The 21,534-nt window shown below is 40.7% G+C and overlaps 1 protein-coding gene across 10 annotated transcripts in view; it reads left to right on the forward strand.

Annotated features, from left to right (window-relative positions):
* The window catches only part of ppp1r12a (protein phosphatase 1, regulatory subunit 12A), a 54,023-nt gene extending 35,884 nt beyond the window's left edge, over positions 1 to 18,139 (forward strand). For 2 of the 10 annotated variants that reach the window (XM_067581873.1, XM_067581875.1), the window contains 16 exons: positions 343 to 434; positions 723 to 839; positions 1,639 to 1,791; positions 3,063 to 3,227; positions 3,637 to 3,804; positions 5,294 to 5,384; positions 5,776 to 5,958; positions 6,234 to 6,408; positions 7,532 to 7,653; positions 7,813 to 7,878; positions 9,289 to 9,305; positions 9,412 to 9,532; positions 10,149 to 10,253; positions 10,352 to 10,399; positions 11,478 to 11,528; positions 13,438 to 13,718. In XM_067581873.1, coding sequence (XP_067437974.1) covers positions 343 to 434; positions 723 to 839; positions 1,639 to 1,791; positions 3,063 to 3,227; positions 3,637 to 3,804; positions 5,294 to 5,384; positions 5,776 to 5,958; positions 6,234 to 6,408; positions 7,532 to 7,653; positions 7,813 to 7,878; positions 9,289 to 9,305; positions 9,412 to 9,532; positions 10,149 to 10,253; positions 10,352 to 10,399; positions 11,478 to 11,528; positions 13,438 to 13,575 — 1,812 coding nt within the window. In that variant the 3' untranslated portion in view covers positions 13,576 to 13,718. Of the gene's footprint in view, positions 1 to 342; positions 435 to 722; positions 840 to 1,638; positions 1,792 to 3,062; positions 3,228 to 3,636; positions 3,805 to 5,293; positions 5,385 to 5,775; positions 5,959 to 6,233; positions 6,409 to 7,531; positions 7,654 to 7,812; positions 7,879 to 9,288; positions 9,306 to 9,411; positions 9,533 to 10,148; positions 10,254 to 10,351; positions 10,400 to 10,578; positions 10,613 to 11,477; positions 11,529 to 13,437; positions 13,719 to 16,029 lie in introns of those variants that run through there. The other 8 variants (XM_067581874.1, XM_067581879.1, XM_067581878.1 and 5 more) reach the window with 6 other exon arrangements.
* The last annotated feature ends 3,395 nt before the right edge of the window (positions 18,140 to 21,534 follow it).

Here is a 21,534-nt window from a genome sequence, read left to right on the forward strand (position 1 = left end):
TTGCAGTGTCTCTTTGACCACAAGGCCATCAGGATTTCCAGATGGGATACCTGAGTAATTGGCTGTTAAAATTCAGTCGCTGCCTTTCCCCGTCCAGCCGTATGAGCTCCTTTTATGGAGTCACTCACTTACCAGCTGCCTACAATATGCATGTGTTTGAAAAGGAAGAAATCATTTATACTTAGGCTTGATGCTATCATGGATTGCTTTGTTTTTGTAAGGGTTCAATTAAGACTGAAATATCATCTCAGATAGTTGTTTATAGTATATAAAGTTGAAAATTCTTCTCGCGGCATTTGACATCTCATCCATAAATGGTCCTGTTTGTTCCCCTGTCAACAGGAAAAAGACAAAGGAACCCGGCTTGCTTATGTGGCCCCCACTATTCCCAGAAGACTGGCCAGTACTTCAGATATTGACGAGAAGGAAAACAGGTGAAGCCCCCGGAGCCAAGTGGCTCTGCGTAAACATGCATTGGCATGAGCAGCTCCTGCTGCCCACTGCTGTGTGTTGCAGGCAAAAGGTCTTAATATTCTGCATGGTGTGTGCGGCCAAAAGCAACTGCCTTAGGTATTTATGTTGTGCAGTAATGGATCAAATTAGTAAGAAAAGCTAGATTTCATAGAGGAAATAATTAGGTGTCATGGGGAAAGAGCATTGTAAATATGTCAGTATCTGTTTGTGGAAGCCTGGGGTACAATTGTAGCTTGTGGTTCCCCCAGGGATTCTTCTGCCACTCTGATACGTAGTGGTTCCTACACCCGGCGACGCTGGGATGACGACCTGAAGAACAGCGAAGGAAGCGCCTCCACCAACCGAACCCCCAGCTACCAGCGAAGGTTAGCCTCCGCTGCTATAAAAAAAAAATCCCTATCAAAACCTCCATCCCTCATCTAGTCATCAGATCTGCGCTCCAGCTGATCTGATGTATTTATCCATAATGAGGTCGACTTGCATAGCTTTGGTACTAAAACCTCTGCGTAGACAGCATCGATAGTTGTTGTATCAATCATCGACTGTATGTTTTTTGCTCAGATTATGTCACCAGAGATATGTTACGTACATGCTTCCATGCACAGCAGCAGCTACTGAGAAAGCCATGCAAATCGGCCCAACGCTTTTCTCTATCACTGCTACAGAGTCTGTTGCATGACTGTACCCGTCCTGTCAGGTTGCTGTGCCATCGAGTTTTGCAGTTTTGCAGCACTCAGACATTTTAACATGCCTAGCTACCTGTCTGACTTCCAAATAAAGTCAGTTCTCAGGGTTTTTCATGGCACAGCACCTACACATGGATGTATGTTGCATTTATGTCATACGGGAAAAATGCTGTTTACAAGCCTCCTAATTAAATTACTCCAGTTCTCAAGTTGTAAATGCTGCTAAGTCTGAATTCAGATGTCTGCAGCAAAATAGATAGAAAACAGTCCACAAAAAGTTAATTTATGAACTTGTTCAAACCCATCGACAGCTATTCCCTTATGACATGAATGCACAAATAGTGTGTCGAAGCTAAATAGTCTCAAATCTGTATGTGTATGTTTCTTATATTATATCTGTGTGTGTGTGTGTGTGTGTGTGTGTGCGCCTCCACTGCTAACATGCTTCTTTCGCCCACCCCGCCTGCCAACACGCCAGCACGTCCCATACGCTAGCGCTAGGGCGGAGCGGCAGCACGCGGGACGTGCCAGCCAAGTCTTCGTCCACCTCCAGCTTGGACCCTAACACCTGTAATACTAAACCCTGGCAGCCACCCACCTCCCACTACCAGTCTTACAGCATTTACCGCAGGTACACCAGCCTCACCGGGGCACCACCGTCTCCACACCCACCTGTCCTTCTTCTGACTGTGTGTGTTCTCCGCTCTGCCGGAGAAGCTACCATTTGTTTTTGTTGTCCCCTTGATTACATGTAATGTCAAAATGAATACTGGGAGAGATGTTGAGCCTGGTTTAGATTTATCACTTTGTCCAAAATCTTTCAGTGAAATTGAAATGAAAATATTCTCCAAACCTATGTAGTAAATGCTAAAACTCATCATATTGTGTCAGGGATCTTGGACAGAGCAGTTCATATATCTAAACACAGATCATCTAGTAATACCATGAAACTGCTGTGCTATCAGGGAAAGTACATCCAGCTCAATTTTCACTGAATCAGCAGTCGAATTTCCCCTTTTTTTCCATTATTATAAAAATATTACCACAGTATTGTTTCCAATGTCGAACAAAACTAACAAAACCCTTCACCTTTCATGGAATAACATTAGACTTTGTCAGATGACTGAATTGATTTATGTCTTGAGTTAATATTCACAAACACAGATTGACACAGTGATATCATGGCAGTCTATTGTTGCAGGCTTCTCTATTAATGTCCTTTAATTGACCCTTTTTGTTTATAATACATCAAAGTCATGACTACTTCCAGCAGCAGGTGACACCCAAACACAGCATTTTGTCTTTGAACCAATGATGTTTCAAACTAGAGCAATTAATAATGCAATATGTACTCTGGAACTGTATGGGGGGGAAAAGATGGCTGTTATTTGCCTCAGTAAACAAAAGCATCGGTGTAAACAGGGAATCTGTGTCAAAGAGAATACACAAGAGGGAAAGTGTTGTATACTTTGGATTTCCTCTGTTTTTTCGATACAAACAATGAACTCACCACCTTAGTTTAGCTTTGGTTTCCTGCTATGCTTTAGTTCTTTTACCCGTCTTTTCATGCAGGGCTCAACAATTACTCATTTGTAAGTGTGAATAGCAATTGTATGCAACACTTAATAATTGTAGAATCAGGTTATAAAGAAAGAAAAATAACTATTAAACACATAAAACATACACATAGATAGTCACAGTGTTGATATATAATGCAATAATGCTCATGTTCAAATCATCACTACTAATTATCATAGTTAATAATCCCCACATCTAACACGATGCGATCAACGTCGTAGCTTTCCACACAGCCCCACTTGTGTCCCACTTTTATCCTACTGATGACTCTGCTGCATCTTTTTTTTTTTTTTTTTTTTAAATGTCTGACATTTCGTCCTTCAGCGGCTCTTTCGGCAGAAGACACGAGGACTTGGGCTCCTCGACCACCTCCTCCTCCACGACCACCACCACCTCCTCATCTGTTACCTCACCCACAGGCCATCGCGGCCTGCTCTCCAGCCTGGGCTCCTCCTCTACACGCGCTGGCTCCACCAGTCTCACCAGCAGGTACAGGGGTAGCACTGTAAAAGCTTCACCACCGGTGCCATCAAGCAGAAGAGTTTCACTAGTTTTGTGGCTGTTGCTTTTTTAGACAACATAGAGGGTTCATTTAACTTTTTTTCTGAAGTTTAAAGATGTTACTGGAGTTTTCTGTTCTTATTCTGAGCTATGTTCATTCAATTGACCTGAGCAGTATTTTTTAAGCTTGAATTCAGGCACAATTAGCACAGCAGCTAAGAAAATACATAAAAATGAACGTTATGATATATTAGGTGTAGGAATCGGACTGTATCTGACAACCAAAATGGCAACCAGCACACATGGCGCCACTTTAAAGCCCTCTACGCCCACAAACGTCAGTTTTATAAAGCCAGTCGAAATGAATGCTGTCAGGCTAAGCGAGGTGTGTCAACAGGTACTGGTCAGAGGAGAGTGCAGAGAGGGAAAAGGAGAAGGAGAGGGAGTCTGCTGCAGTCATCCCCACTATAAACACTGGCTCTACTACGACCACCACATCTACCACTACCACCACCGGCATATCTACCACTACCACCGGCCCCGGCACTGGCTCTGAAAGACGCAGGTAAGATGCACACATACACACAACTTTTACCCACATAACTCATACATGCACATCTTTATATGTGAGTAAATTACATCATAGGATTTTTGTTTGTTTGAGTTAGTTATGTGTGACAAATACAAACATCAGAAAACAGTGTTTCTCTCTCAAGATTTAAGATAATATAATAATGAAGCACAAAGATGGGGATCTGAATCCTGGATTCTGATCTAAATCAATGTTTTTGCTCATTCAGGCCTGTTATTAAATATGTGAACTTATTAGAAATTATGGATTGATGCATTTTGTTTGATTACATACAACTTGTATTTCAGGCTTGCTTACTTCAGTGTTTATTGCTGCATCTATTTTGGGTTTAGTGGAAATGTTCAACATCCCATGTTGTGTTTTTTTTTATACCGACATGAGTTTAAATTGCTGGAAAAAATTATTTACTATAATTGTTAATCTGTTTTCATAAAAATTTGAGGTAACTCAGAAGTTGGTGGAAAATATTTACTGTAAGAAGCTTCCAGAAATATTGGCGTAAACATCAAAATCTTCCATCAAACAGTAATCCGGATGCATTTCCTCTGTTTGAGAAAGGGGTGTGTGTGTTTGATCTTCATCTCTGTACACACACGAGGGAGGGAGAGTTTGTCTGTGTCTGTCTGTGTGAGAGAGAGAGGGAGAGGGAGAGAGAGGGAGCACGTGTGAGAGTGTCACAGTTCGTGCGTTTGAGTGGGGTCGAGTGCATGTCTTCCTGTTGCAGCGCTGAAATAAGCCACCTGTCATGGTGGGGAGTGGGGAAGGGCTGCTTCACAGCCCAGACTGCTCCAGCGACTTCTCCTTATATGGAAGGAGGGCAGAAGCTGCACATTTTCCTCAAGGCCAAAGCTCCGATCTCCTCTGAATGAGTTCATGCTTCTGTGTGGCCAACGGAGGCAGACTGAGGGAAAGTGCTAGAATAGCTCATTGTTGGAGTTCCCAAATTGTGTTGCCTGTTCAGCTCGATACTTAAAGTTAAACATGCAGATCTAAACCCTTGATTTACCACAGTAGCTCAAAACTAGGATGAGGATTGTTTGAAAGCTTTTTTTCAGGGGGAAACACAACCATGATCTTTTCCAGGAATATCCTGCTTCACCTACATCTTCATTGCAGGACATTTTTTGACATAGATACCTGCTTCACCTTCACACCATTCACACCAAACCTAGAAGGTTCCCAGTTTGGCTGCTGAGCAGGGATTATTTTCTTACTTTTACCAGTTAGTCTATAAGTTAAAACAGCCACACTTCTGGTTATAAGCACCTCATGTAACCTTACGATACCATACTACCATACACGGTGATGATGATCATTGATAATTCTATTTTTGGAACAGAGGTTACTTGAAAAATTAGTCTTAATGGTTTCCCCATCCAAATAATCATTTAATGCCAAAGTTCAGTATTGCTGTTGTTATTGTGGAGTGAGTATTAACCTTGGATGTGTGTTTGTGTCTCAGGTCCTACCTGACACCTGTGCGAGATGAAGAGTCAGAGTCTCAGAGGAAAGCTCGCTCCAGACAGGCCCGACAGTCGAGGAGGTCCACCCAGGTTAGTTCACCTTCATCATCTTTTGTTATTTTCCACCCAAAAGAACTAACAGGCAAAATGACATCGGACTCCCTCATCAAAACAAAATGTTCAAAAATGGTTGGAAGTCACCGTTTTTGGTGGTTTGGAATTATGGTTTTATTGCTGTAGACTGTCTATAAAACAATAAATGATGTTATCCTGATTGAAACAGTAGTCTTTGTGTACACAGGCAGCACTTCACATCCTGTACAAAGAGCTGATCCGTTTACAAGCTGACAGATTTCAGCTTTTTCTTTTTTTTTTTGCAAAAAGGGATCTTCTTTGATTTTTGACTTTACCGCAGAGCTTCTGTAAACAAACACAATCACAGCCACGAAACAGAAACGTAAATACTTCTCTCTTCTTCCAGGGTGTGACTCTGACTGACCTGCAAGAGGCCGAGAAAACTATCGGCAGGAGTCGTACCTCAAAGACCCGGGAGGAGGAGAAGGAGGAGAGAGAGAAGCAGGACAAGGAGAAGCAGCAGGAGGAGAGGAAGGAGACGGAGACCAAGGAGGACGATTACCGATCGAAGTACCGCAGCTTCGAAGAGGTTCGTTTCTCCTCTGAGCTGAACGCACGTGTGTCTTAACATTCAACTGGTGTGAATAACGATGAGTAAATAGACATTAAAACGTTAATGATTTGTCCAAATACGCATTTTAAACACTTGGAGTGGATCAAATAGTTGAAAACATCACAAAAATATTCAAGGAGCTTAATCATAATTACAACAGCAGTGACACAGTTAAGTCATTAAATTAAATCGCCATTTAGCGGCGTCAGTTTTCTGTCAGCTTTAAGTGTTCTCTCCTCTCTTTCTACCAGCGCTACCGGCCATCATCTTCCTCCTCCACCTCAAACATTTCCTCAGTCAGCACTGCCTCCACCCCGTCCTACTCTAGCACCGCATTGTCCTCCAGTTCCAGCTCCCTCAACAGGCCTAACAGTCTGACAGGGATCACCTCCTCCTATAGCCGTTCCTCAAGAGATACAGAAAAAGGTCAGTAAAATCCCCCCCCCACACACACACACACACACACACACACAAACCGTCCAAACACAACTCTTGTTTATGGTTTGAAGTGGCACACTGTATTTATTTATTTACATCCTTTCACTTGTCTGAAGCTCATCTGAAAATCCTTGCTTGACCTTGTTGACCTTCATCCGCCTACCAGCAAACTAGTCAACTTAATCAAAATAGTCTAAAATCATAATACTTATCTAATAATGATGATTATGTTTGTGTTAAAACTTCAATCTGGCCTAAAGTCTTAGTATCTTTTTTTTCGGTTGGTCGTCTGCAGTCAGTTTAACAGTCAGTACAATGTGAAATAACAGAAAACGGTATTCCCTCTGATTTAAAGCCATATATGCGCAGCATTTGGACGCATGACAGGTTCTTCTGAATTCCACCTGATGCTGGTATCTGTCTCCACAGGTCCAACATTCACATGGGCAAACTGCCACAGGCTGATTAAGGGCACTGAGACAGAAAGGGATTGGGTTGCCTTTTAAATTAAGTAGCTCTTCTCTTAACGAATAAATCCATGAAGCATCACCGGGGAAAATAGAAGGCAGCTTTAGTCTGTTCAACTGAAGGAAACACTGACTGCTTTGTTCTCCCACCACTAAAGCCTTTTTTTTTCTTATTTTTTTTGTCCTCTAAACTTGAGCCAAGTCAAGTTGTTGTCCTGACTGTGCTTTGTGCAGTTAAATCCTTGCCTTGTTTAACCTGAACTTTTCCAGTCTTCAGTTTGTTAGGATTGCTTATTTGGCAGTTGCACACTGTTGTCAAAATAAAAAAAAGGGTCAAATAGTGCTGAAATACAAGGCAGGAGGTCAAAAGCAGATGATTCAGGGATGTTATTACTCACTTAAACTTTGTTAAAAGCATGTTGCACAAGACTGCCGGCCATCTCCATTTATATAAGACTTAATACAAACGATGAGAGATGCACAAGGTTTACTTCAAAGTCAACGCTGGAGAGTCAACAGGTTGAAGAGATGTCATTTTGTAGGTTTTTTCGTTATATTTTTGGTATCATGGCAGCATTATCACCTATATATATGTGTGTGTATATATATATAGTTTACCTGTCGACCTTCTTCCTAATGAACAGAAACTGACAAAAAGGAGGAGGAGAAGGAGGGAGAGGACAAGTCCCAGCCCCGCTCCATACGGGATCGCAGGCGGCCCCGCGAGAAGAGACGCTCCACCGGGGTCTCCTTCTGGACCCAGGATGTAAGAGTTTCTCACATAAAGTTTTCACAGCGCTCTTTCCTCTTTCATGAGGTGCAGCACTTCCTCTTTGATCATTCGGGTAGCGGAGAGCTGGAGGCAGAATGTAACTCTACTGTCTGTGTTTTTGTTTTGTTTTTGTTTTGTTTTTTTCCCCCCCAGGGTGATGAAAATGACCCTGATCAGCAGTCTGACTCAGAGGAGGGCAGCACCAAGGGAGAGCCACAGGTAACTTCACACACACACACACACACACACACACACACACACACACACAGGACAGAAAGTAGATAAAACTGACTTTTAAGTAGGAGCCCTGCAGCCTGACAGCCAGATCAAGCCAGTCCTCTTTTCTTGCTTCTCAGCTTTTGTTGTACGGTGGGACTTCAGTTTTGATTTTTTCCTCTTCTGCATTTATTCTCTATTCTGGTCCTTCCTCATGCGGTGAAGGCCAAGCAAGTCAACCAGCCTTTGATATTCACAAGCCTACCCTGGACAGCTATGATTTCCTCCCCCTCCCACTTATCTTTCCTTCTCACCTCCTGCGGCCTTTTGAAATTTTATTGTTCTCCTCTATTTCCATCTTCCGGTGATTGTCCGGTTGCTACGGTGACCTTGCACACCAAAAGTAGCTGCGACCCTCGCTCAGAAGGTTTTTAAAAACATGCCTACATACATAACGGAAAAGGATTCGGGGCACACACACATGAGGAGTTTTTCCAAATGTGAAATTTGGAGATTAAAGAGGAGCAAAAAGACTTTTGCTGGCAGGGAAAACTTACCGTTTGAACGGGAGTGTGGAGAGCAGACGGTAGTAGTTTACTTGAGTACAATCAGCAGGCCATCAAGGAAGAGCTACACTTTACACAGCTGCCAGCCATCGCTCGCTGCAGGACGGTGTAAAGGGCGGAGCAGCTACAGAGCACTAAATAGGAAACAGGCAATTATCTCTGCATGGAGATAGAAAAGCTTACAGGAAAAGCTGCAGAGTCAATCTTTCAAGTCTGGTACTCTCAATTAAAAGTACCCAAATGTTCAAATATTTTCTTTGGAGCTGGTTTGATTACTCTTCAAGACTTTAAATGGCAAAATATTGAACTTTGCTAACAGACGAGAGATTACAGACATATCTCATGTGTGGAGTAATGCACGTCGAGTGGCTGTTTATCTGATCAAAACATTTCCCTGGAAAGCTCATAGGACTGTTCATCGTTGCGTCACCGCCCTCCGTCCGTTTCAGGAAGCCGACTGCGATTTTTTTTTAAATAGCTGGATGCTCGACCCTCCAACCTGACCTCCCTATCTGATGTCTGGCCCTATCCGGTCCTCCGGGCGCAGCAGGCCTCCAGGCGCTGGCTGGCATGGCAGATGTTAAGGAGTTAGTGTGTATGTATTTGTATGTAGTGCAGCGTGTAGGAGGCTGATCTGCAAAGGGAGTGAAGGTCAGGTGCAGAGACATATGGAGAAGGCGGTAGCTTGAGGGAGAATCTGGAGTCTAAAATGAGAAACACAACTGATTTCATTGTTTGTTTTTGGACATGTAATGCACTTCAGTTTTATGTAAATGTTTCCAGACTATGCAGAAGTGTTTTTCTGTTTATGGTCATTAACATTTGCTTTGTTTGTTTTTTTTTCCAGAGTGACAGATTGTCCAGGTATGTTTTACCCTCTTCATGTCTTGATCCCTCTTAATATCTTTGATCTATCTGTGTCACTGAACAGTTTGATTTCAAACAAATCTTTCTGTCGTTACTGTCGCAGGAACGAGAGCAGCACTTCATCCATAGATCGCAACGACACTCTTTTTAGCCGTGGCTATGGTGAGAGTCGGAGGCCATACTCGAGCCGACTGGATAGAGATGATACCACTGACTATAAGAAGGTACTGTATATGTAATATTCAGCTTTAATTGGTTGTGGACTCATCATACAGATAAAATACTTTAAAAAACGTTTGCCAGGTAGCCACATCACTGCTGCAGCTGTAGACTTCGAAGGATCCCGATTATTATTTTGAAGGCTGACAAATGAAGCAGTTTGACTCTTGTTCCTTCATGCTGTAATGAAAAAAATATTTAAAAGATGAAGATACCAAGAAAAAGTTTTACCTTACACCAAAAATAAAGATTTCTTTTGATATGACTGACTGATATCACACACAGTCCTATATATGAACACCTCTGTAATCTAAAAAATATGAACACGTGTGAAGTTGCACCAAAACACTGATGTACAACTTTATTTTTATTTAGATGACTGTTATATAAATCTTGACCAAGGAGATAACAGTTCAGGCAGCGCCCAGGCGACCTCGTCCCTAGTCACAACATTACTATAAGATTGTTTACTTTAGCGCCGTCTCTATGGCAACAATCAAAGTCAGGTCAGCTCGACCTAGGAAGAAGACCGCTGTCTGTCCCTCAGTGTCTGCTTGTTGAAGGAGCATTTTCATACAACGATGATGTTTGATTGTTGTTATTTCGGCCTCTTGTCTTCAGCTCTACGAGCAGATCTTAGCTGAGAACGAGAAGTTGAAGGCCCAGTTACGTGACACAGACCTGGAGCTGGCAGACTTGAAGCTACAACTAGAGAAGGCCACGCAGGTAAGCCGAGCTCACACCGCCTCAGCCCATCAGTATAAAGGTTGATCAGATAATTAGGATTCCTGACATGTGTTTTTTCTCTCTCTCTCTCATCACAGAGGCAGGAACGCTATGCTGACCGGTCACAGCTTGAGATGGAGAAAAGGGTAATTACAGAATCGGTTTAACCCGCCTCTCCTACAAATGTCCTTCCTTGTTTTTAATAATGCAGATATATTTATGCTGTTTCTCTCAAATCTGTCTCTAAATAAATATAGAAGTTGATTTTTAAATCCGACCTGCTTTAAACATCACGGTAACACTTCCAATGGGTTTATGTCTGAAGGTAACAAGCAGGCCCCAATATCATCTGGGTGGTGGTATGATCTTAGCCTAAGTTTTTATTATTTTTTATTTTCATATCAGTCTACTCTCTGCTGCTGGCTGTCATATCACACAAGCCCTTTTATAGCTGGGGTCAAAGGGACTTCCTCCCTCCTCGCCACCCAGAACACACCGCCACCTTCTCTTTCACCTGTTTTTGAACCTAAGAGCCAGCGTGTGGTCACTACTTCTCAAGACTTTTTTTTTTTTTTTTGAGTGTGTGTGAATGTGTGTGTATCCCAATTTGAACAGAAAGTAGTAGAATTATAGATTAAAGTACCCGTGCATGTGTGTTTTCATGCTTTTTTTTTCACTCATTCAATAATCATGCCGGCGTCTGTCCATAGCTGCAGCTGTGTAGCCATGACATCATATAACCCCTGATTTGTTAACTTCATCCCATATTTTAAAGCCCATGCTGTAATCTAAGCCACATTTGAGATCATTTGCCATGTGTCATTCATCCTCACAACCTTCTTTTTTTAAAAAAAACACAAGAATGTCCTTTTTCTCTTGCTCAAAAAGACATTCTGACCTCTCTGTCCATGAGTCATTTCATTAACTTGCCATCCAACACGACCTCTAAACTTTCCCCATTTTTCTCGACTCATTGCTGACTCATTCCATCTAAATTACTGAACATGTTAAATCTGAAGGCTGTTGCTTGCAGACGCCTCACAAGATCCGCGTGTGTTCAAGTGTGTGCTATCGCTACACCCTCACCATCTTCCACACCTTATTTTATGCTACGTGTGTGTGTGCGTGTGTGTAGAGCCTTCACTTTAGTGTGTTTTAATGCTAAATGTTTCCGTGACGTGCATGGGGATGCGGGGGTTAACCTGTTGTTCTCCGTCCCTGCAGGAAAGAAGAGCTCTAGAAAGGAAGATTTCTGAGATGGAGGAGGAACTTAAGGTACCACCACACATCACACACACACACACACACACACACACCGCATTTTATTTTCTCAACATGTTCAATTAGCTTTTGAAGATTTCCACTAATGGACTCAGGACTAGTGTGTAGGTGGTATTTGTAAAGCTAACATCTGTCACTTTATGTTCCTTAAATGAATCCAGTTAATAAAACCTTAACGTTTGTAAAAGCGGGTCATAAGAGTAGTCAAGTATCTCGAATGTCATGATGCTTGAAGGAGCATTTTTTTGGTTAATCACAGTAGTTTCAACCATCACTTCTATGGGTCACATTATAATAAATTGTACTCACAAGAATAATTGACTGAGACATAACGGAAAATGTCTCTGGATCTGGAATGGCAGCGATATTGCTTTAACAAAGCTCGATGGGGCAAGAAATGAGAGCAGTCAGGCAATCAGAGCAGTCAGCAGATTATCCAGATTATCTCAACTACTTTATTTGGAAGTAAAATCAAACCGCTTGTGTTTCTTGTCTTTTTAGCAGCGTCGCTGTTTTCCCAGATCTCAGCAATTTATATCTTTAGCACATGAGAAAGCTGTAAAAATAAGCCCTCGGTCGTATAAAAATTTAATTTCACTTCAAATATGCTGTAATGAGCCAATAATACATGATATGAGATATTTTATGAATTAATAAAACTGTTTTAATTAAATACGGCTGCCACAGTCACAAATAAGTCATTCAGTGTTGCCAGATCTATGTAGACAAATAAAGTTTTGTATCAAAAATACCGTATTGACCCTAATATAAGAGAACCTCCTTTTGCTTTGGAGGAACAAAACATTTTTAGACTTGTCAGGAAAGTTTCCCCAAAACACTAACGGTCTACATCCTTGAAGCATTTTCTCTTGTAAAAGTGAAACATTTCAATTTAAGCAGAACATAAATCTCATATCTGTAGAGCTTAACTATCAGTTTTAAGATCATACAGTCTCCAGTCAGGCTTTTGGATTAGTCAGAATAATTTTCTTTGACAAGATGACACCTCTAATTCCTTTTTTACCCGTCAGGAATTTATTTCCCCCGTAGCAGCAAAAACGCATCACAGGAGCCGTCAGAAAACTGCTCAAAGTTAAATCCCACTAATTAAACTCTTACACATCTAAACACACACACACACACACACACACACACACACGTTATTAACAGAAACCCGCTAGCCTAGCAACAATCAGGCTACAAGCAACCCAAAATGCAACACTCTTTGTAGCAGCCAGTATTTGCTCCATAAATGTCCAGTCCCAGTACTCTACCTCAGCTCTGCCTCCATCTTTAGCCTCCTTGTATACCTGATAAATATTCACATGTGCATCTGTTATTCAGTTCAGGGCAGATCTCAGCTCAGCGGTTGTAATCTATGTTGACATAACATTTAAATTCTTCTATCCAGACAGCCAATTAAACAGTCCTTTTCTGGAAAACTGATTGACAAGGTAGTAGGAGAGAAAAAAACCCAATCCATTAAGATCTAGTAAGCAAGTGTTCTTCCCATCGCTGTGATAACAAAGTGTGTTTATTTTTAGGTGGTAGAACATCTGGCCGATCTTATCAGTCTCACTTTTCCATTCTATCTACAAGCATCATGCCGAACGGGGGGAAAACTCTTTTATCATTCCTCTTCGGTTTCCAAAAATCTGTCCCCATTTTTCTAACAATCTTCCTTTTTCTGTTTTCCCTTTCTCCTTCTCTCGGTCCCTCTTCTTCTCTCTTCATTTATATTGTCCTGTCTTTCATTAATCCTTTCTCTCTCCCTAATTTTCTTGAAAAACACCTGTCTCCCTCTCTCTCCCACCATCTTTTCTGCCTCCTCCTCCTCCTCCCTCCTCGCTCTCTTCTTTCTTTGTTCTCCTTTGTTGTGGTTGTTGTTTTCCCCCCCCTGCAGAACCTCCCCCAGGTAAAGCAGGTTCAGGCCCTGCGGCAGATTAAGGAGCGGCTGCAGGCTGAGAACCGGGCCCTGGCCCGCGTGGTGGCAAAGCTCTCGCAGTCCGCCTGCAGCCAGCTGCCCAGCGTCGACCTCTAAGCCACGTCCGTCTGTCCACCACCATCTCCACCTCCTCCTCCTCCTTCTTCCTCTTCTTCCTCCTCCTCCTCCTCACCTCCCTCCCCCTTCCCAACCCCATTCTTCTCATGCTCCATTCGCGCTCTGCCCCGCACACATAGACAGGCAGGTGCCCAGCCGCCCAACCATCACTGGTTTTGTAAACTCCTCTTCCTGCCCCCCCCCCTCTGCCTCCCCAGAGCTTTTGGTTTTCAGATTGGGGAGGGTTTTTTTTTTTTTGGTTTTGACAACAGGACACTCTCCTTTTACAGTACACAACTGTCAGGTGCTTTCCACACCTCTCAGTGCATGAAAACATCAGACCAAACATCTTTTATACTGCAACAGGTGTCTAAATTTACTCCAAATGTTGATGATTCATGAAACGACATCTCTAAGTACTGTAAAGGAAAGTGTCCTCTTTGTAGTTTCTAGTTGTGACGCTTCCATCAGGGAGCTCAGTTGTTCAGTTTGGCTTGTTCTGGCTTCTTTGCATGAAGTGGCTTCCTTTTTGTGGCATCAACGTTTTGGCCCCAAAATCTTCAGAGACTTGAACCCTTTTTTTTTGTTTTCTTTTCCTCCCCTCCCTCTGTACCTCTGTACCAAATTTAATTTGACAGATGACATCAACAAATCATTGAGCCCGTCACGTACGCTGACAGGCTCATTTGGTCGCTGGTTTCAGCGTTTTTGCTTGAAGTTCAATCATTTTCTGAAGTGAAGTGAATTAATTCACTCGCACGTCAGTTGATTGTCATCTGTAATAAATTGAAAGTTTGTTTTTCAGGGGACTGAAATGTTTGTCAGTGTTGTATGTCAAAAGAGAACCTCTGAAAACTGTAGAACATGATTTCTACCTTAAGACCTCGGCTCCACATCCTCTGTATATATTAAAATAACAATTTAGTTTGTACTGTAATATCTGTGATCATCATCTAGAAGCATCACTCTACCACCTGGATAAGTGAATTTTTGATCACCATTGTGGTTTTATTGGAGTTATTCATGTTTTATGACTTTTGTTCAGTATGTCTGACAAATGTTGAACTTCTTTTCAAATCCACAACAGAAAATGTATTGATTGATCCCCCTAACATGTTTGCAGTCAGTCTATACAAGATGTCATCCATCATTGATTACTAGAAACATCAGAAAAGAGAGTGATGTCTCTCAGCCATTAAAGAGTGTTTTATTATTTGGATACTACTAATTCATACTCAAATTGATTATTTATGAGCACAAATTAATAAAACATATAGTTAAATGTGTTTTTGACATTTAGTCATTTAATATTTTAACAAAATATGTTTAGGGATGTCAAAAAACAGCTTCTAACAGACAAAATATACACATGTCTCAATCCAAAATAAAAAGAAAATGCATTAGATACAAGCAGCTCATTTAGATTACGTTGTCCATAGCCTGACAACTTTACACGTTTTATTTTGCACTGCATCAGGCTACACAGTGGTAGATTTGCATGTAACTAGCAGCCACAGTTAGCCATTTCAGCATTACTGAAACAAAATCTAATGTGTGCAGGTGTGCTTTTCCTGCACTGAAACTCAGTCGAGTGTTCTGCCTTTAAAAAAAAAATAAATAAAATAAAAAAGCAGTGTCTATTTTCTCCTGAACAAAGTCAGAAAAAGGCTGCACTCCATAGTTAAAAAACAACAAAAAGAATCACTTCATGTATTGGTCTTTGAGATTAATTTATTCATAATCAATAGGCTGACATCTAATGTAGCATCACAACTGTTAAAAAAAAAAGAGCTTTGATGGATGAGGGTAAATGTAATGTGATTACTACAGTATCCAGTATTAATTCAGTATTTGTAGGAGCATAAATACCAAACAGAGCTGCAAACCTGCTGCAACAGTAACTTAACAGTAATTCAGGAGCACAAATACTGATTTTTTTTTTTTATTTAAATAAAAAGAAAAGCTCCAGACATCTACCAGACTCTGTCAGATACCATATAATGATGAAGATTTTGAATTGTTGTTTACACGAGAGCAAATAAAACCAGGACTGTTTTTGTCTCTGCTGTGTATTTTTCTGGCTGCCAGTGAGCAGCCATTGAGGTTCTGCATGGCTTTCTCAGGATCTTTTGGCCTGTGGTGTGCCCGCTTTTTTTTTTTTTTTTTTTTTTTTTTTTTTTTTTTTTTTAAATGTTTCTGTCTCTCTGGACTTGAAACAAAGATGTGATTGAAAATTTTTTTTTTTAAGGAGAAAAAACATGAGATATGCTGTGTGACTCAAGGATTGCTTACACAGGCTGCAATTAACAGTTTGTTAAAAAAAAAAAAAAAAAAAGTTAAAAACCCGACCTGACTGGTTTAACAACAACATGTATCTGTCAAGACTTGTCTAAGCCTTCTCTCTCTCTGTGTCTCTCCCTCCCTCCCCTGTTTCCTTTTTTTATTCCCTTTCAGATGCTCCCAGACTTGAAAGCAGACAACCAGAGACTAAAGGACGAGAACGGAGCACTCATTCGAGTCATTAGCAAGCTTTCCAAGTAGAACAGAACCCCCCCCCACCCACCCACCCAGCCCCTTCACCCCACCCCGCCGCCCCGTCTTCTGCACCCCCCTACCCGCCTCTAGTCCCCCATGGCAGTGACTAATGGAATTGCACATTTAGATATTAATTGCAACAGACATCAGAGACAAGACTCCTTTTTTTTTTTTTTTTTTTTTTTTTCTTTTTCTCCTCCCAACTCTTTTATCTCCCTTTTTGCTCCTCCACCACCACTTGCAGCATCAACCCATCCATCCATCCATCCATCCATCCTCCCTACACGCCGCCGCCGCCACCACCACCACCACCACCACCACCACCTCCTCGACAACGACGACTTATAATCCACTTTGATTCTGTGGCTGCTGTCCTGATAGAACCACTGAGTTTACAGAGCAAAAGGAAAAAGGGTTGTGTGATCAGCATGTTTAAAAAAAAAAAGAAAAAAAAAAAAGCATTGTGGGCGGGGAAAGCCTGAAAACTATTTAACCAATAAGCCTTAGTTGTACATAAAAAAGAGAAAAAAAGAAAACACTTGCATCGATCTCTTCTCTCTCTCTCTCTCTCTCTCTCTCAGTCTCTCTCTCTCTCTCTCTCGGCTATCACTGAAGAACAGATATTATCCAACACCTGATTTTATTTGTGCCACAATCTCTTATTTGATGTTTTTTTTTTTTTTTCCTCCTCCTGTGTAAGTGTTGTGTGCTGTGCAGTTTCTTCATCCCTTCCCCCCGACGCCCCTAAAGTGCCACTTCTGCCCCATATCAGCTTCTTGTGGCCCCCCGTTTCCTCCTTTTTTTTTTGTTTTGTTTTTCTTTTTAAAAACACACACAGATCACCAGTGCACACACACAAACACTCGCCCACTCTCCTCCTCCTCCCCTCCCATCCCCTCCCTCCATTTTTGTACCTCTGTGTGTCTTCCTCCAAGAGGGAATTAAAAAAAAAAATTGAATTCTCGCTTTAGCGAAACGAGGCGGACCTGGTGGAATTTAAGCTTTCACTGTATGTGCAATATGCATTTTTTTTAATGCTTTAATGATGAGTCCATCACAAGTAGGATTTTTTCACTCTTCCACCGCTTCCATCGCTCACCTTCCTCCCCTCTTTAATTTTTTTTTTTTTTTTTTTTTTTTTAAGTTTGTAGTGTAGTCAGTTTATACTCTGTATTCCTCACTTTGTTTTAGCAGGTACTGAGTGATGCTGTATATACCTGTATGTATTTTGTTTGAGACCAGCACATGGCATGCATTTATGGTTCCCGTCTGTTACTATTAAAAGTATATAAATTCCAGAGGACAAAAAGGTGTGTTTTAATTATTATTTTTTTTCTTTTTATAGTCTAAAGACATTGGATACAGTACTTTAGAGCCTCTCTCTTAAACAGGACGGCTACAAGTGTTCAGTGCTTTTTTTTTTTTTTTTTTTTTTTTTTTTTTTCCAGTTTAAAATAAGTGTTCACATAATTGTGAGATTTAAAAAAATAAAATAAAAATAATCGCTTCACTACATTTCACTTTCATTGTATTCAGTATCTTGGAAGAGTGCTGTTAATTTTGTTTCCAATTTTTTAAAGCTGTAGTATTATAGCCAAGGTGTTGTCACTAAATAATAAAAATAAAAAATAAAAAAAAATATCTTAGGTATCGCTAACCCAGTCCTTTTTACAATGTCTACATGCACTGTCAATGCCATGTGAGGAGTCTTGATGTCAGGTTAAAAAGCAAAATCGCCACCATCAAATGTTCCATGCATCTGAAAACATTTCATGCATTTCAGTGGCCTTTTTAAGGATATTTTAGTAAAAGAAGAAGAAGAAAAAAAAAAGTCACTGCAGATAGACTGATGACCATCTACTCTGGTTTAGACTTTGTTTTGTTTTTTGTTTTTTTTGTTTTTTTGTTTTCTTTTTTTTTTTTCCCCGTCATCTTGTAAAATAGGTGTGTGGCTTAATACATGCAAGCTGTGCTGTGACTACCAACCACTGAAGAGTTCATTAAAAATAAACTTGTACATTGTAAAGTTCCCATGTCTGATTATTTTCTTCTTTTATTGCTTTGATTTATGGAGGGAAAAAAAGAGATTTTTAATCTCAAAGAGGCTGAAACAGTGGGACTCAATTACATTTTCTAAGTGGTTCTCATTGCATTGAAAAATTATATTAAAAGATCCAAATGTGTTTTAAGACATAAAAATATATTGCTTTGAATGATAAATTGTGTCTGATAAGGTTTTTGCACAAAATAATTAAATTATGTTGTTAAAAATTCTTTTTAAATGAGGAAAAAATTGATGAATATACAAATATTTTTCATTTCAAAAGCTTAACTGCTGCATACAAGACGTCTCCTTCACTGTGTGTATTTGCACTGCAGGTTTCCACATCACACTTGTTCCATACTGAACCATAATTGACTCAAAACTAGTTGTGATGTCTCAAATCATGCTTCAAGGTTCACGTCTTAAACTCAGATTTAAGGTGAAAGATGAAGGTGAAAACAGCCTCCAACTGAAGAGTAAAACTCCTTTTTTTGAGTGGAAGGGGACTTTAAATTACATAACATCATCTCTTTTTAGAAATAAGAGCATGACTTCCTGTTACTCTGAATAAGCCACAGAACCACCCAGCAGATTTCATAGGGACTATTTTTTTTTTTTTATTATTTCTGGTGGAGGCTTATTGCCTTTATTAGACAATGTACTGCAGAGAAATCACAGGAAAAGAGGGAAGAATGACGTGTATTAAAAGTCCCCAACTGGACATCAAGTAGGAATGTTGTGGTTCGTGCTCGGCGCCTTAAACTTGTACTTTCTTGGGAGGAAAACAGTCACAATGAGATCTGAATAACATCAATGGATTCCAAAAAAAAAAGTCTTTCTACTGGCTTTTTTTTAATGTCACGTTTCAATGCTGTGATCATCACAAACAAAAACCTGTTCACCTCCATTTTATTGCAGCAAAGGTCAACATTTCAGTGGCAAAACCTGAGAATAAACCAGATCTTTTTGTAGTTTGGGTGATCTTGCCCTTTAAGGCTGTTTCTAAACTTAAAATTGCATGTTAAAGCTCATTCCTTCTGTCTTTAATACTTCCTTTAATGCACTTAACTGTCAGCAGAATAGATGAACTACTTCACCGTTGTTATGCTCCATTATACCAGTAGATGGTGCACCGCTTTGCACACTGTGTCCGTCAGGTGCATTTCACATCATTCCACTGTCAGTAAAAGGGTTTTGTTGCCACTGAGTATTAAATTCTGATCAAGGCTACATCACCCATGTTTATTGATCAAATTCTCACACTTTAATACAAATATAAAGCTGATAATGGAACAAACTGCTCACATAAACGAGCCACTCAGACTCATGTGTCTGTATTCATCAGCTGTAAGTACAATACTGAATGTCGTGCCCTCTATCTCTTGAACCGGCAGAGCTTCTCCTTCAATAATGGGGTGGGAATAAATGTCTCCTGGCAGAAGTGTGAAGTTGTACATCAATAACAAAAAAACACTCTTCTGTCTTCCCTTTTCTCCCTGAGCCCTAAAATCCCTACAGATGTATTCATTCTCCTGAATCTGCAACGCTTCACTGGTCTTTAGTGTAATCCCAGATGGCAGTGGATTTGGAACAAATAAAGTGCAGCCCAGTGTTTGATAATATAAAAAAAACACACAACCATTTGCTGCCACTTCCACCACCGAATAAGACAGATTCCTCTTTATGTGATTTATATGACTGTGATTGCGGAACTGACTTAACCGTAAGCTCTTGTCTTTGCCTGTATCGTGAATAATAACTCACAGGGTGTGACTCGCTCTCTAGGTTTGTAATGAAGAGCTCCAATCTTTAGATAAAGCTTTTAGGGATAAGCTGTGGTATCTGCTGTAATTGCCCACAGTCAGGCAAAAGTTGTTTCTATTTTCCATTGCCTCAGCACGTGGTTAAGAAGTCTGGTTTGTGTCTTCGCTGTGACATGGACATGCTTCCTCAACTGTCTCCTGCAGATTGTCTTCATCAGGACCTGACAGAAGATAATGAGGAAAAGATCTGTTTAGACAGATTCCTGGCCCCGGAGATTGACCATGTGTAGTTAGAGTAACAAATGGTTTGAATTATTGTAGACTTCTTGTGGTGTTCTCCTGGCTCGAACAGCGCATCGGCCTGTTACAGTAGTTTCTGTCAAGCTTTACCCCAATCTGAAAACTCCATCACCGGTTAAACAATGTTATAACTCGTCTCCATTTGAAGGAACATTTTTTACATCTTGTAGCACAGACTTTACCTTAGTGTTGACAATTTTCAAATCATACTTTTTGAATGTAATTTTCCCAATCTTTCAGTCTCTTATGATACATTAGCAGAGAGTTGAAAACCTGCTTTAATGAATAAGTCATCACAATCAGATCTGTTGTACGGTAATGCAGTTAAATACAAATGTATTTCAGATGATGGCGACATTACGGTGGCCCTGAGGTACAAAACACAACATTTCAGAAACATAATTATTATTAAGTTGTTGTGTTTCTGAAATGCTGTGGTGCTTTCTGTTTTGTTGTTGTCTTTCCTTAAATGTTATTGTGTTTGGCACCTCAGGGCCTCCGTACAAATACACCAACATGCATTATATGGCCAAAAATCTTTGTTTGGGCTACATCTCTTTGTTCCAGTGAGGGGAAATCTTACTGCTACAGCATACACCAATATTTTAGACAATAATGTGCTCAAATGGGGAAAAAAACATTAGTATGGCCCTTTAAATATCATGGGTAGAGCTTGTTTGTAGCCCCGCAATGTGACCAGTAATAAGTCTCAGCAGGAGCTTAGAGAAACCTGAAAAAAAAAAAGTGTCGTGATTTCTGTCTGGTTTCTTTGATTTCAGACAGTAGTTCCAGCATGAAATGACGTGCTGTACTTTTTCTAAGGTTGGGAATCATCCATAAAGAAGGAATTAGATCTTGGCAACTGCTGTCACACACAGAGACACTCACACTCATCCTCCCTACTCATTTTATTTCCGCCATGGCCTAATCTTCCTCTCTTCTCTACCGTAAAGTGCAGCAACCCAAACAAACCTCCTCCACAATTGCAATTTTAAACCCTCACCCCCCCTCCACCCCCCACCCCGAACACACACTAGACTTAGACACACTGGATGAGCAAAACCCCCTCAGTGATGAGAACAAACAGTGGCAGGGTTTCTCTCCGATGACAAACAATGACAAATCGAGGCGTCGTGATGAAGTGACAGCTCGGGTCTGTCGCTGAAACAAAGACAAACACACTCAATTAGAGGAGAATGATTCAAAGCTGTGGATGCATCTTGAAAAGAGGATATAGAGACGTCTCTCACGCTCTTTGACTGCAGTGTCACCAGCTGTATTTATTGGAAACTTAGTAAACCTGTAGTGCGAAATGAT

The sequence above is a fragment of the Thunnus thynnus genome, chromosome 23 (assembly GCF_963924715.1).
Source record: "Thunnus thynnus chromosome 23, fThuThy2.1, whole genome shotgun sequence".
Taxonomy (NCBI): domain Eukaryota; kingdom Metazoa; phylum Chordata; class Actinopteri; order Scombriformes; family Scombridae; genus Thunnus; species Thunnus thynnus.